Source organism: Mercurialis annua, linkage group LG5, assembly GCF_937616625.2.
Source record: "Mercurialis annua linkage group LG5, ddMerAnnu1.2, whole genome shotgun sequence".
Taxonomy (NCBI): domain Eukaryota; kingdom Viridiplantae; phylum Streptophyta; class Magnoliopsida; order Malpighiales; family Euphorbiaceae; genus Mercurialis; species Mercurialis annua.
Genome location: NC_065574.1, coordinates 45,384,286 through 45,400,243, shown reverse-complemented (window position 1 = coordinate 45,400,243; position 15,958 = coordinate 45,384,286). Strand labels below are relative to the sequence as shown.

The 15,958-nt window shown below is 33.3% G+C and overlaps 2 protein-coding genes across 3 annotated transcripts; both read right to left on the bottom strand.

The window, feature by feature from the left end:
• Positions 1–2,694: 2,694 nt before the first annotated feature.
• On the bottom strand, positions 2,695–3,701 carry LOC126681933 (uncharacterized). Its single transcript, XM_050377490.1, has 3 exons — positions 3,467–3,701; positions 3,277–3,360; positions 2,695–3,014 (listed from the first exon to the last, which is right to left on the bottom strand). The coding sequence occupies exons 1-3, from the start codon at positions 3,699–3,701 to the stop codon at positions 2,695–2,697; spliced, it is 639 nt and encodes a 212-aa protein (XP_050233447.1).
• Positions 3,702–7,436: 3,735 nt separating this feature from the next.
• Positions 7,437–10,831, bottom strand: LOC126683456 (thymidylate kinase). 2 transcript variants are annotated; one of them, XM_050379358.2, is made up of 7 exons: positions 10,641–10,831; positions 10,499–10,551; positions 10,062–10,404; positions 8,843–8,954; positions 8,672–8,731; positions 8,022–8,126; positions 7,437–7,767 (listed from the first exon to the last, which is right to left on the bottom strand). In XM_050379358.2, exons 2-7 carry the CDS (start codon positions 10,527–10,529, stop codon positions 7,651–7,653), a joined length of 768 nt encoding a protein of 255 aa, XP_050235315.1. In that variant the 5' UTR covers positions 10,530–10,551; positions 10,641–10,831; the 3' UTR covers positions 7,437–7,650. The 2 variants fall into 2 exon arrangements, with proteins under 2 accessions (XP_050235315.1, XP_050235314.1); XM_050379357.2 differs by having other exon boundaries at positions 10,062–10,421; positions 10,641–10,830.
• Positions 10,832–15,958: the final 5,127 nt, after the last annotated feature.

Sequence of the window (15,958 nt, the reverse complement as noted above, 5' to 3'; positions counted from 1 at the left end):
GCACACATAACACAATTACAGACAACCACGGTCTGACTCTTGCTGCAGTAGTTCCTAGGTATACTTACTGACAAATACTCCCGGTCAAACAAGCAATCAGACAACTCTAGCAGTGGTAACTGGACCAAACTGCTCTCAAACAAGCATTGAAACAAACTTGCAGTGGTAACTGGACCAAACTGCTCTGATACCAACATTGTCACGACCCAAAATTATTGAGCCGCAACCGGCGCTAGGGAACGGGAGTGGTAGCTCCGGAACCCGTAGCAAGCCTAAAATCACAATTTATTTTTCGTAAATATAATATAAACAAATAACAACAAACAACGGAAGCAAATATACATATATATAACATATAACCGAATATGTACACTAACTGTTTCAAAACCTCGCGGGCTCTAGTTACCGTACTCTGTACGAACTGGCCTCGCGGTACTATATACATCAGTTAGTGTTTCAAACATCTCACTGGCATCTGGGGCCGTGGATCAAATACAACGTACGTAGCCTATCAAAAAGCATATAGACAAATACAGCAGTTGATATATACAATCAAAATAAACTGCTGACTAGGCTACTCTTCTGTTGACACAGGACCACTACTGCAGCATTAACAGAAGTCATAAACTAACATATACAGATGACTTCTGCACTCCAAAATTGGCCTCTAGCTAAGTCCACAAACTAAGCACCTGAAAGACATCAAAAGTGAGGGGTCAGTATTTGGGGAAATACTGAGTGAGTTGACATTTACTAACAGTATTAATATAAAAACATAGCATCGCATCTCAAGAAAATGTTAATATAAAACATATAACCATGTATTTGATCCGTACGAAACTAATATCCTAGCATGCGACACATCTCTCGAATAATCATATATCATTCAATCCAATCGTAAATATCAATTGCGAGTCCAACTCGCTGGTGGCCCAGCCACTAGATACGGGGACTTCCAGGCTACACCGTAGCCGAGTTCACTCTGCGTATCTAAATCATAACCCAATCATAAATTTCATATTCATCATTAGCTTCCAGCTGTGTCAAGTCGTTTCTCAATGCAAACATACTAGACTGACTCGATACTGGTGATCACACAGCCTATTGACACCCAATAGGTAGCTAGTTTCTTCGGATCGCATACTAGTTCTTATATACAGAAATTAAATAAACGTATAACATTCAATCAATTATATATAATGCGATGCGTGTAAACAGTATATATATATAAAATAGTTTTAATACATGAAAGTAAAAGTACAACTCACAGTGACCGCAATCCAAGAAATGATATGATCAATCTGATAGTATGCTCTCGCTAGTCCGCCTCTACTGACTCCACTACTCGCTGACACGTCTGATAAATAGTTAATAGTTAGACGTGATTCTCGCATTCTTATACGTATAATACTTTTAAGTTTTAGGTTTTAGTTTCGTTTTACACTTATTTACATATTCAATACCTCTAGTCGTATAAACGACTTAGCGAATACTATTTCTCATAATTGAGAATCGCTTAACGTCCTTGACGTTTCCATTATTATTATTTATCTAAAACGTCGAGCTAATCTCGAGATTAACGATTCTCCAAGTTCGAAACCCGTCTTTTAGAGTCAAATTACTCAAAACGTCAAACACCTAGGTCAATTACAGTTTGTATACGTGTGGAGGCGAGTTGGGGTGCACATTGTGCGTTTTGACGGGTGCACGATCGTGCAACTGAGTACACGTTCGTGCACCTCAGGGGTACACGTTCGTGTACTCATTGTACACGTTCGTGTACCATGAGAAGTACACGTTCGTGTACTTCAGTACACGATCGTGTACCTCGCTAGGTGCACGTTCGTGTACATCAGTACACGTTCGTGCACCCGTGGTACACGGTCGTGTACCACGTGCACAGCCTCGGAAAATGCGTTTTCCGTGGTTTTTCCTCCATTCCGACATGCTTCATTCACCCGCACTCAATACCCATATCACGGTTTCTTCAAAAACGCCAAAATAAACTCAAAATCGTCAAATTACAACCTAAACTCAATCCTAACCCAAAACAGCCCATTATTTCGAATTTAGCACCAAATTTCAAGAACTTTACCTTGAAACGAAGCTTAATATCTGTAGAGGACAAGATTCTGAAGAGATTGCCGCTTGAATCGCTTGAATCGGACGTCGAACGGAGAAACGGCGGCGAAACGAAATCGATCGGCAAATTTTTTCCTCTTTCTGGAGCCTTCTTCTGATTTCTTCATTCATATGGAAATCCTTATATATCATGGCTAAAGGGACACTTTAATCCTTGTCTTCTTTATTTGTTACAAGTTAACCTTTGAACTTTTTAATCGTACGATTTAGTCCATAGCTAAATCGTTAAACTCTTTTATTACAACTTATACGTATTATTTATATCCTATAAATAATACAAAACCCGATAATAACACTTTTCCGTCAAAATCCAATAGTTCTATTTTCGTCACAAAGTGGCTAAATTACCACTTTGGTCCCTGCACTTCGTTTTAGACTTTTCTTGACATTTTTCCTTTTAATTCCAATTCTAACTTTAGAGTTGACATATAAACCTTAATTTTCTCATAGTTAACTTCTCAAAACCGACCTACTTAAAACTTATTTATCGGAAAACTTTCCAATATCACCACTTCTGCGACTCAAAACTGGACACGTGGTCCAATTAGCTAACTAATTATTTTGGGGTATTACAGGATGGAAACCCCAAGCCTGTAAGATCGATTTGATATAGGGCCACTCCAGCTTACCGTAAGCTTTACTAATGTCGAGCTTTAAAGCCATGAAATGGGAGTTGCCTTTAGTTTTTGTCTTTAGATAGTGCAACATCTCATGTGCCAGGAGGATGTTATCAGAAATTGAGCGACCTTTAGTGAATGCATTTTGGTTTTGCGATACTAGCACATGTATGATATGTTGAAGTCTGGAAGTGAGTATCTTTGAAATTATTTTATAGAAGACAGAGCATAGGCTAATGGGGCAAAAGTATGATACTGTAAGAGGTTTTTTGAGCTTTGGGATTAAGGCAATAATGGTGTGGTTTAAACTTTTTAGCATGTGTCCTCCTTGAAAAAAATGTTGTATGGCTTTCACTATATCATTTTTAATGAGGTACCAGTAGTGATGGAAGAATAATGCAGTGGGCCTTGGATGGATTTATGGAAAATGTAGCATGCTTATCTCCTGGGATGTTACCGGTTTGCACAGAGCTATATTCATATCCAAAGAGACAGTAGTTGGAAATTACGCAATTACCTCTACACTGGTCGAGGAATGAGTAGTTGTAAATTTCTCCTTGAAGTGGTCTTGAATGAGGCGTTGTAGTATAGTTTGATATGTCTGCCAGTTTCCTTGATTGTCGTTTAGACCAATGATGTTATTTTTGCGTCTCCTTTGCATGGTGGTTGCATGGAAATTTTTTGTATTTTTGTCGCCTTTCTGTAACCAGCATTGTCTGGACTTTTGTTCCAGAAATCCTCCTCTTGTTTTCTGGCTGTGTAGAGCTGCTGTTCTAGTTGTTTAATGTATGGCCAGTGAATGTGGACTGGAGCTTGGGTTTTGGCTCTTTGGAGTTGCTGTGTGAGGTAATCAATTTTTGCTTTTGCATTACTGTTGTTTTGTGTCTTCCATTTGATAATTTCATGGCGACAAGCTTTTAGTTTTTGGTGTATTTGAAACATGAGTGATCATGTGATTTTTGAGTTCCATTGATGCTCTATGATGGTCTGAATTTGAGGATTATTGATCCACTGTTTGTCAAATTGGAATGCACTTTGGGGTTTTCTGATAGAAGAGTCTGAACTGAGGAGCAGAGCACAATGATCAGAGCCAATGACGTCCAGATGAACAACTTGCGCATGGTGAAAGTGTTGGATCCAGTCTGTTGGGTAGTACCCTGTCTAAACTTTCCTGGATTAAATATGTGTATGCTCTACGATTGCTCCAAGTAAAGTCACAACCTATGTAATCTAAACTATGCACATTCATATTAAAGATGAAATCCTGAAATATTACATGTTGTAAGGGATCAAAAGGGAGACCTCCTAGTTTTTCACTATCTTTTAATACATCATTGAAATCTCCCACAAAAACAAAAGCCTGGCTAAGACTAGATTTCAATCTAGTTAAGATTTGGAATTGACTATCTCTCTCGGATTGTTTTGTACTGAGATGGCAACTGACTATGTCGAAGCAAAAATCAAGCTGATCAGTTAAGGACATAGCCACAAAAAAATGTATCATATTGCTGAATTTGCACATGTAGATCCAAATTCCATAAGACGACAGTGCCTCCTGAGCGCCCATGAGGATCAATTGCAAAGTGATACTTGAAATTAAGATGTCTTGTCAGGTTGAGGATTTTCTGTACCTTGTTTTTAGTTTCTACCAGGATGACCATATCAGGACTTTGCTCTTTACACATATTGTGTAAATGCTGAATTGTCAGGGGATTCCCCAACCCCTGACAATTCCAGAAAATCAGCTTCATGGATTGGCTGGAGACCCTTCTGGGGAGGTCTCCTCATCCCTTAAAAAAGAGTCGGGGTCAAATGGTTCTTCCAGTTCTTCCTCTATGATTGGCAGGTGGGTTGCTGTGTTGAAAAATTCAGGTAGTGGGGGTAGAGGCTGATCTTGGTAGTGGAAAGTCTTCAAGTGTTTTGCCTCTTCAGTCTCCAGGTGTGAGACCCATTCACATTTTCTTTTACCTTCCATAGTTTGCAGAGTGGTGGCATCCTTGTGGTAGAAGACTGCAGTTTCTTGACGAATAAGCCTCGTCCAAGTGCCTTGGTGTTGTATCACAAGAGTTGCCAAGTGTGGTTGATACTTCTGTTTAAGGGCCATGCCCAATATTGGATACTTTGTGTATTCATCAGCACAAGCCTCTTGGAATAAACTAAGGATTTCCTCTTGAAAACCTTCATTGCATTCACTAGCACCATTAGGGTTGTGTGGATTGTTGCGATATAATAGGTCAAGGCAGACCTCCACTTGCTCAATTTTAGATAACATAATATTAGGGCCCCCAGACATGAATTTGGCTCTTAAATGAGGGTTGAGCAGTTGTAGCAGGTGGTTTGGAAGGAACACAGGTTTTGGGTATTTCTTGGGCCCAGGAGGAAAGGTACTTTGGGCTTTTAAGAGGGGGTGTGCAGCTGGCACCGTCGTGTACGTGGGGTTAATGACAATGCCTTTGGAGAAATCCAATAAGGCTTTGGTAAGAAGCTTAGTGGGATGGTTGGTACGCTTTTGTGCATTTGGAACAGATGGTGCATTAAATGCAAAAGGTGATGTCTGCAAGATGGGAGATTTACCTTTATGAGCTCCACGTGGAGGAATGTCTGCTGATAGAGTTTCTGCAGTTGAGAGTGCCGACTGCTGAATTGTTTTGCTGTGATCCACTACATCGGTAACCATGTTGGGAGTTGGTGGGACGGACTGTTGCATGCAAGGCTGAGTAGAAACTTCCGACTGGACTGTATGTGGTGGCCCTTCTGGGATCCCTGGTTGAATGATGGCACGGCAATGCTAGGGTCTGCGATTATCTCTTAGGAAGTGAGACTCATAATCGTCCTTGTTGATGACCAGTGAACTGTGAACCATAGGAGCAACTCCTAGGTATGGTCCATAGGGCAAGAATTGTCCTGGTAACATGAAGATACTTTGAGCTTCATTATCCAACCGGTATCGGCAAGCACGAATCATGTGGCCCATCCTACCACAATAAAAAAAAGTGTCTGGGAAGCCCTCATACTTGAAATCCAACCAAATCTCATCTGGGGTGTGACGATTATTGTGGACTCCTCTGGTGAACGGTCTGTTTGCCAATATTTCTACCTTTAAGCGCAAGAACTGTTGTCTCCAAAGAGGGTTCGAATCATCATAGTCAAGGCTCTAGGAATCTGTGGAAGAGAGTTCCTATTTTTGTGCCGTTTGCTCCGTGACTTGATTTCTGGGCAGACCATGAATTTGGACCCAAAATATTGTTGTTTTGAACTAGATGTGGTGCATATTTTTGTAAGATGGCCATTCCTTGACGACCATATGTTGGTGCTGGATGTTCCATGGTCGCTGGGCTAATACACTATCATAGTCTTCTTTCGATTCGAAAGCAAACTGAACAGGCCAAATGCAGCTCTTCTTACCAATACTTCTTTCGTTGGTTTCCATTCTCTGATGACCCATGCATGAACATCTGGAGCTTCAAATGTTTTCTTCGTGAGAATTCTCCTAAAGTGTCCACTGGTATTTCTTCGGAACAACATCATTATCAGGTTGCAAATTGATAACAGGATCGGAAACCGTCATTCTCCTGATACGCTCTGTTAGTTCAGTTATAGATGGCTACGAGGGTTTTTTGGTGCGAACAGAGGAAGAAGAAGAGGCCATAATGAAAGAAAAGGAGATGAAATAGGGATGATAGATTTGAAAGTAATATAGGCTTTAATGCAAGAAAATGAAACGCCGGTGGAGTGTATGGTAAGTAAGCAAGGAAAAGATTTGAGATAGACTGCCTGTAACGCCATGTGGCATCTTTGGTCTTTCCTAAGTCATCTGAGATGATGAAGAAGAAAAGGCGCGCGTGGAGCGCGTTCAAATATTTTCAAGAAGTTTTTTTATATAACTTATCTTAGAAATTTTTAATTGATCAAGCTTTTAATAAGTACTAGTTTCGCGTTACGTGCTACGCACGTGGATCGTAATGTGACTCGTCAATTTGTATATCAATTAAATTTATTATAATTAGATCAATTTATTTTATTCATAATTAATACTATATTAATTAATTTTATTATAATTATACCAATAAATTTCATGTACAATTAACATTAAATTAGTTAGTTTTTTTTCCGAATTAGAGAATATTTTTATGAGTTGGATCAAACCTATTATTTATAACTAATAAGTAAAACAGTAGTAAGTGTAAAAATATTATATTAATTAAATAATAATAAAAAATTATAATTTATTAGAGTTAGTTTATTGTAATTAGTATTCTCGAATTAGTGACTCGTCAATTTAATTATAATTAGTATTCTTGAGTTTTCAGAAGGAAAAAAAACAGGGTACACAAAAATTAAATCCAATAATTGAAACAATAAATTTTGTCCGGTTTAATTTGAAATTAAAACAGTCCGCTCAATCTCAATACATACTACAATTCGAAAGCAAAAAAAAAAAAAAAGACCACATCAATTAACTCAGATTAACTTGAAATGAAATGTTTAAATTTCTTATAACATTAGTACAATTTAAAAAGAAAACGTTAATTTGATCTAGTTTGAACAGATCCCTGTTCTACTGATTGCTCGTGTCTCAAGCTGAGAACTGTTTTGAAGACCATTGCCGCAACCGAACTCTCAAATACTATTTTGAGCTTTATTTTACCAGAATGGTAGATAATCTACTCAAAAACAGAAAACTAATTTGAGACATTTGAAATTTATAGGTTCAAAATCTAGTGCTGTTTGTAGTTCTTCTTAGTTGCTCATAAATCAGAGAACCATGCATACAGAAAAATCAAATCATACGAGTTGGGGAATTGTTTTCAACAAAGAACAGTGACGTATGAGCAATTATCCGATGCTAATTATATTTAAAAGACTGTAAAATCCTTCTTGATTTTAACCATTATCTTTGCCAGAGGCGAGAAAGAGGTCTCCCCTTTTTAGATGTCATAACTTGATCCAAGACAATTTTGCGCAGTTGATTTTGAACCTCTTCCATGTTTCGGCATGCATCCACAAGCTGCAATCAAGTTGAGAAAGACAAATTCCATTAAAACAATGAGAAATCAGTATAAAAGAGACTTTAGAACCACTATAGAATGCTATTTCCTCACCACTTAGACCAACATAAAAACTATGGCAGGAAAATGATATTAGACCAGAAACTGATCTGGCACCAAGATTTGATGTAAAGATATGGTGGATAGAATAAATAACAAGAGGCAACCACATATATTTCCTTGTCAAAGAAAATGTGATAACATTATAGTTTACCTTCCACGAGGAATCACACAGAGTCTGATAGCATTCGGCAACTTTCTTCTGAAACTCGAGTTTCTCGTATCTTTCACCTCCATAACCTCCTCTTTCAGCAGCTTTCTGATGACAGCAACATAACACCAACCAATTATGAGTTAGTCAGACTATAAAAGTCAATTGAAGTGGGACAGATGCATGTGTATAGAGGCAATCAGGCAAATATATGTTTCAGTAGCTCAACATGATTGTTTGCATAACGTATAAACATATTTATCAGCAACATCCATACATCAGGTGTACTCTAAAATTCATTTCTGTCCACTCTCACTTGGCTCGCTAGAGATGTTCTACACATAAACAAAACATGTTTTTTACAAAGTGATAGAAAAGATTATTGCAAAGAAAATCATTGCTTTTTTTTTTTATAAAAGAAAAGGAGGGCAAGTGCCCAACTAATATCAGGACTATCAAGGTTGATTCTAGTATAATAAAGATGGATTCCTGTTCATAATCACGTGTAGAAAGTTTTGGTCACGACTCAATGTGATGAAAATGACTAGAAGGTGGCAAAAAAACTGGAAGCAACACTGCAGTTCAAATCTATAAAAAACAAACATTTATTCTTTTCTAATCTCAGCAATAAGACACCACGGAGTACAGCTTACCTCAGGTGGTATGTCAAGGTACAATACCAGATCTGGAGCCAGCAGCCCAATCTCTGGAGCCTACAAGATGATAACTCACTCTATAACTAACAGATAGAGATAAACATCCTTATTCATCAGAAAAATGAATTGCCAGTATTATTTTAAGACCATATTTAAGCTTGTATTCACCTTACACCATTCAAAATTAAGACCTTTGGCAGCTGAAAAAGCAACTCCAGAGTAAGAGTAGCGATCAACAATGAGAGTGGTTCCGCTTTTCAGTTTAGCTTCCATCAATGAGCTGCAACAAAATATCACATATTCAACACATGTTCCGTCGCTCTTGAAGGTAAATCCTGTGCACTTGCCAATGTGTTTTTTCTTTCTTATTCTTCTTTTTGAATTTCTCTTTTTAAAATGAAAATTCAGGATAAGGACTTGCAAGACATAAAACATGCATAGGAAACATGAATTGCAGTTTCCAGAATTCATCTTACATGCTTGTGTACTTCAATGTTGAAAACTTTACCCTGCTTACAAAATTAAATGGGAACTACAGAAGATCATTTTATAGGAAAATGTAGTATCAGGCTTCTAGTAAACAATACTAGTATGCCACGTCAGGTGTTATATGTCTCCCAAATGAAAGGGACTATCAGAAATTTTCCCCTTTATAAGGTTTATTTGAATACAGCTCTGTAATAGAGCAAATCTAGCCGATTGTACCACAGTATCAAACAGTCATCCAACATTTCAAGTGTCACTAAATTTTCAAAGAAAAGTTGGTTGCAATTTGTCATAAGCAGTCCAACCAATGTGACAAAAACAATGAAATTCTTACTTGCACCAATAATTGAGCATAGCTTCCTAAAAAGGATAGTAGAAGAAGTTGTTTTTAGGATTTAGTATGATATCATTTACAAAACAAATGATATTATCTCTAATATGCGACCTTTGAGCTTTCCAAAATACGTTCATACGCAGAGCCTTAATATGAAAAAAGATCGAGCTAAGAAAAAAGTTTCATGATAAAAGAACAGAAACTTTAGCCTGCATGAGATTGTTTCTCCATTCATTTATTATGAGATCTAAGATAGATAATCACCTCCACATGTACATGCCAACAGGCTATACACTTCTTCTTATATACAAAACTGACACGCCTCTTCTTTTATCAAAACAGACACGCTTCTCCTTATATACATTTCAGACACAAAAACAAAGAGGTAAACTAATGGTTAAAAAAGGCGGACAAACAATTGCCTAATCTAATAATATGAGCACCCAGATAGGAATTCTAGGAGAGCTGTAAAATTCAGCAACCCTCAAATAAAACAATTCAAAGTTATGAATAACAGGTCTACAAACATCATTTTTATGCAATGTAAACAACGATAACAAAGCATACCTCTTTTCCCACCGATTGGCACTATATAGGAGATGGATAGTGTGATCATCCAACTGAGATTGATTCGAAAGATAAGCAGATATCATCTCACCAATAGTAGTAGTTCTATCAGGAAAGCGCCATAGTTCCGTCTGATGACCAAGTCCCTCCAAGTAAGCAACTAAGCGGCTACATTGCGAAGTCTTTCCACTGCGATCCAGCCCTTCTAGAACAATAAATGCACCTCTTGAATCACAATTTTCAGCCTTTGTATTACTATTACTATGATCACTTTCCATCCTAATTGACCTAACCGAACACTTCCGAGGACAATTTAATCGCAAATTCAACGACCTCCTTGCAGCTAAAGCACCAAAATATCTAAAATTTAACAAACAAACTTGAAATCATAATTCAAACTAAATTTCTCTGAACAACAAATGAACTAAATTACTTACAAAGCTTTAGAAGATATAAACGAGGTGGCATATGTCATGTCCCTATATAGGACCTGCAACCACAAAATCAGGCTTAAATCATGTAGGGTTTTCTAGATTGAAGTCATTTAACTACTAAGAACGGATATAAAATGTATTTTACCTTGTAGTTGAGGGTAAACGTCTCTGTACATCGGAGATGTACAATTGTACGGTTAAGCTATGACGGTGTAGAGTTGGAGGTCGCCGCAGACGGTGGAAATAGAGCGGATACTGGCAAATTGGAGAGTGTAATTTTGAGCTTTTGCCGCCGGAATGTTGAGTAGAATTGAAGAGGAAAGAGACAGAATACATAAATAGGGTAAAGTTCACTCCCGGTCCTCCAAGTTTCCGCGTTTTGTTTGATAAAGTCCCTCACTAATTTTTCTGTTCATTTTATAATTTTATTCATAGTTAAATTTCAGTTGAAGTTCTTATATTTTTAAATTTTAATACTTCAGTCCTCAAACTTTTAATTATTCATGATATTGCAGAATAATTGGTTAAAAATCAGTTCTAGTTCTTGAAATTTTTAATTTTTTCTACTTCAGTCCTCGAATTTTATTTTTCAAGATAGCTAATAATCTTCTATATCTATATATTATATAATTGAGAGGACCAACGGAGCTTTCTCATTGATTCTCACCAAACAGAGCATTCTCATAGTTTCCAACTTTTTTAAACTACTTCAATTTTATTTAATATTGTATAATTGAGAGGACCAACGGAGCTTTCTCATTGATTCTCACCAAACAGAGCATTCTCATAGTTTCCAACTTTTTTAAACTACTTCAATTTTATTTAATTTTTAAAAATCAATGCTAATAGATAATAGTTCCCACTTTTTACAAAATACTTATTTAAATTAAATTTTATCATGATTTTTAACATCCTAATCTCATTGAACTACCTAATTTATCAATACAAATACCATCATAATATTCATTCTCCTCTCCGTTGTAATTTATAGTTTTGTAGCAACAAAGAGCAACATTAATATGATTTTGCATCCAAATTGTAAGCCATTTGATTCAGCACTAATGTGATATTCTTGCTTTAATATATGTTTCGTACAACATCATTTTCTATACGTTTTATGAAGTCATGTAACTTTTGTTTTATATATTTTACTATTTTGTTTGTTTAATCTGATTGCTTTAACATTAATATTTCGTATTCACATTAAGTTCACAAACCCATAACTAATTATAAAAAGGATCATGAAATTATGATTTTGATACCATCAGGCATACATATGCAGAAGAATAACTTTCGGCTATTTCTCCACGCTCTCCAAAAATTTATTTTAGATGGTTTTAATAGTGTTTTTTTTTATCAAAGTTTCATTAGTGTTAGACTCATAATAAAGATCTGCAAATTCATCAACCAATAAAAATGAGTGAATTGGTTACTAACCTCCAATAAGTTTAATTAGTTGTGAATTGAATTAATTTTTTAAATTAATGAATTAAAATAAATAAATAATTTTTTATACCATTAAAATTAAACTAAAAAATAATTTTTTTATGATATTAAATTTAATTAAACCAAATTAACGAGTTTTATTTTATTAATCGATTTTGACGTTGTAAATGCAAATATAATATCGTACGATATCTGATATTAGTAAAACTTATGACACAACAAAACGGACCTATCTGCAAGAAAGTTTGACTGCTTGGAATGTTTTTAAATTTTTAATTTAAATAAAGAATAAACTTTTTAAAATTATTACTAATAAATAATTGTTGATATATATTATATATGGATTTGCTAATTTACATATGGTAGGCTCTATCTAAAAAAATATTTTAATGAATTTTAAATTTAGATAAAATAATTATTTAATTTCATAAAGTTGTTATTAACAGATAATTATTGATATAAATTATCAATTTATTTAAGTAATTTTTAAATAATAAATAATTTATAAGAGTTTAATTTCAATAGAATTGCCATATAAATAAGAGTTAGTTGAATAAAGACGAGTTTGATAAAGTGTGCAGTTGTTCAAACTATAAAACCAGATAGTTTTTATGATCTTTGTTTTTTTGTTCTAATCCTTATTTTTGGCCATGTAGATGTACGATAATATATAAAAATTACTAAATCTAAATATAAGATAATTTACAGTTGCACACAAAATGATTATTATCATAATGTTACTATTGTTTAAAATATATTTATCAGACATGTAATTTAGTGTAGGTATTTTATATAATTATTGTGTCGAATGTGATAATTTTTCAATATACTCGGTTCACCATAATGGGTCAAATTTTTTAGTTAGTTATTTAATATTTTAAATGTATTTATTTTTATTTATCAACTTTTTAATGCTCACTAATAATTATTATATTTCAAGACAATAAATTCTATCACGAGTCATGTTTTTTGTCTCTTTTTTATTTAAAAATTGACCTATTTTAAATTAGTTGTTAGCGGAGGTTAGCAGGAGTTAGTATGTATTTTTAAAGTTAGATAAATAAACCACGACCTCAGGAGGATTGGGGGATCGAACACCCGATCTCATGCAAACTGAAAGACTTGGCCATCATGCCAAGCCTTCAAATGCCATTTTTTTGTCTTTAACGTTTCTAATAAAAATAAATTTTTAAAATTTTAATATTTATTATTGTTTAATTTTTTTCCATTAACGCTTTTATAGTTTTATAATTAAATTTAAGTATATATTATTTAGTTATAAAAAAATATACCATAATAGTAAAATAACATATATTTTTTTAAATTACTAAGTAAAGTAAAAATTATGTATTATAAAATAAAAACTAAGGAAGTGTATAGTAAATTTAAATTAAAAAATATTAAATATTGAGAATTTAAATACTTGATTATTAACTATAAAAAACAAATAAGGATTTTTTTAAAAATTAAGTGTTAAACTGATATTTCAAACATCTTCAACTCTACAAAATACTGTACATAATTGTTTTTCTTTTCTATTTTATCATAAATAAAAAATAAAATTAATGCATGGACTACATGACATAATTTACTATTTATTTGATTAAAAAAATGATAGGATAATACAATATAAAGGATCTGAAAATAAATATACTCAATTTACTATTGAAATTTGAAATTTGTCAATAATTTTTATCATAATTTATGCAAGATTTTGTAATCTAAAACAATATTATAAAACGATAATAAATATACATTATTTTCATGTGCGATTATTGACCATATTTTATAATAAAAATATAAATTTATTAATAATTCTAAAGGAACGAGGCATAATAAAATATTAACATTGTTATATATGATTCACAAAAGACTTAATTCTGACAAAAATAAATATATGAAATATAACAAATATATGATAAATATCAATAATTTTAACCACTTTATTGCTATAATTTAGAACAAATTTTTATTAGTTTGTAAATAATAGTTTTTTTTGACATCTTTGTATTAATATTTGTAATTACATATTAGATTCCGCGCAAATGCGTAGATTTACGACTAGTCTATATACTTATATAATTGAGAGGACCAACGGAGGCCTCTCATTGATTCTCACCAAATAGAACATTTCTGTTAGTTTCCACGTTTTTCAAACTACTTATTTTAATTTAATAAATAAATTAGTTTTATATTATAACTGTTAACATCCTAATCTATATAAACTACCTTATTTATTTACTTTTGAATGTAACTCATTCATATCAATAATTCAATATAAATATTAACCTAATACTCTCTCTTTTCCTATTGTAGTTTCAGCGGCTAGGTTTAATTTTAATATTTGTTCTCTTTTCTCCGTAGTGTTTTATAGACATTAGGAATTTGTTTATACTCATTAAGATTTTTTTGTATACTGCTATGTTATTAGGGAAAATCTTTTGTTTGATGTTAACAATAATATGCACAAGTGATGTGTCTTTTTTTTTTCAGTTTTCAAACTTTTTATCAGACATGTAATTAGTTGTTAGTGGAGGTTAGCAGGAGTTAGTATATATTTTTAAAGTTAGATAGACAAACCACGACCTCAGGAGGATTGGGGGATCGAACACCCGATCTCATGCAAACTGAAAGATTTGGCCATCATGCCAAGCCTTCAAATGCCATTTTTTTGTCTTTAACGTTTCTAATGAAAATAAATTTTTAAAATTTTAATATTTATTATTGTTTAATTTTTTTTCATTAACGCTTTTATAGTTTTATAATTAAATTTAAGTATATATTATTTAGTTATAAAAAAATATACCATAATAGTAAAATAACATATATATTTTTAAGGCTGTGATACCATTTATCATTTGCTTTCTCCTACAAAAACAGATCTAAAGAGCTACTCAGATACTTACAATTTTTTTCTGTTATATTTAAACTTCTTTACCTTTTCATACTCGTAAAAATATCAAGAGCTGCCAATAAAATCCAAAAATTTCATGTTCTTAAGTAAATAATTTTGAATTCACTCTCTTTGAGAGTTAATCCTTCTAATACCGATTTTTCAAACCCAACTGAACCGAAATAATAGGTGTGATTCTGTTGTAATTTTAGTTTGATTCGATTTACTTTTATAAAATCAGACCAAATCAAAAATATATTATATATGTACTTTATTAAGAATATCACAAAATCTCTTAAATGACATAGTGGTTAATGGTAAATTGTGCTTTGATACTGCCGTTCGACCAATTTCGATTTCCAACTTTTGCAAAGTTTTGATATTTTATCTTATTTCTTTAAACAGAAATGTGAAACAACTACTAGGACTCATACTTATGGCCAATTACCAAGAAAAATCACGCATTACTACAACACCAACATGCCTTTTCTGATAATTCATATTCCCTCGTCCCATTCTAATTAACAAAATAACTATATTTCAATAACCAAGATAAGCTAATAAATAAAGCATAAAATTACCTATATATCCCTTTGTTGCCATGTTTATGATTAATTGTAGTAACTAAATAACTTTGAAATTTGGAACCATTTTCAATAATGGTTACCAGCAATTACTCCAAAAATAAACGGCGAAGTAGCATTTCTTAGAGTAAAATTTTTCCAACCAATTTAGCGCCAAAAATAAGCAGCAAAATAGCATTTTTTTTCTGAATATGTACAAACTCATATAGTAATCCATATACAGACAATAAATGTCCCTTTGCTTGATTTAGAATTGTTAAGCAAATGATACTACTAGATTTAAACTTATCATTAGAAATCTCACCATCAACTGAATTTTTTATTCCAAAATTAAATGACTTATCTTTTTCTCTAGATTTAAATAGACCACCAGAAATATTTGAGAGTAGTTCAACATAAGCATATACTAATGGTGACCAATTTACCAACTCAAAGAACAAACGGTTATCATCTATCAAAAAGCATGAATTCTTTGAATATTTACTTTCAAAAACTGAACCTGGTTCTTTGAGTTAAAAATTAGCTGCTCAAGCGTTTGAA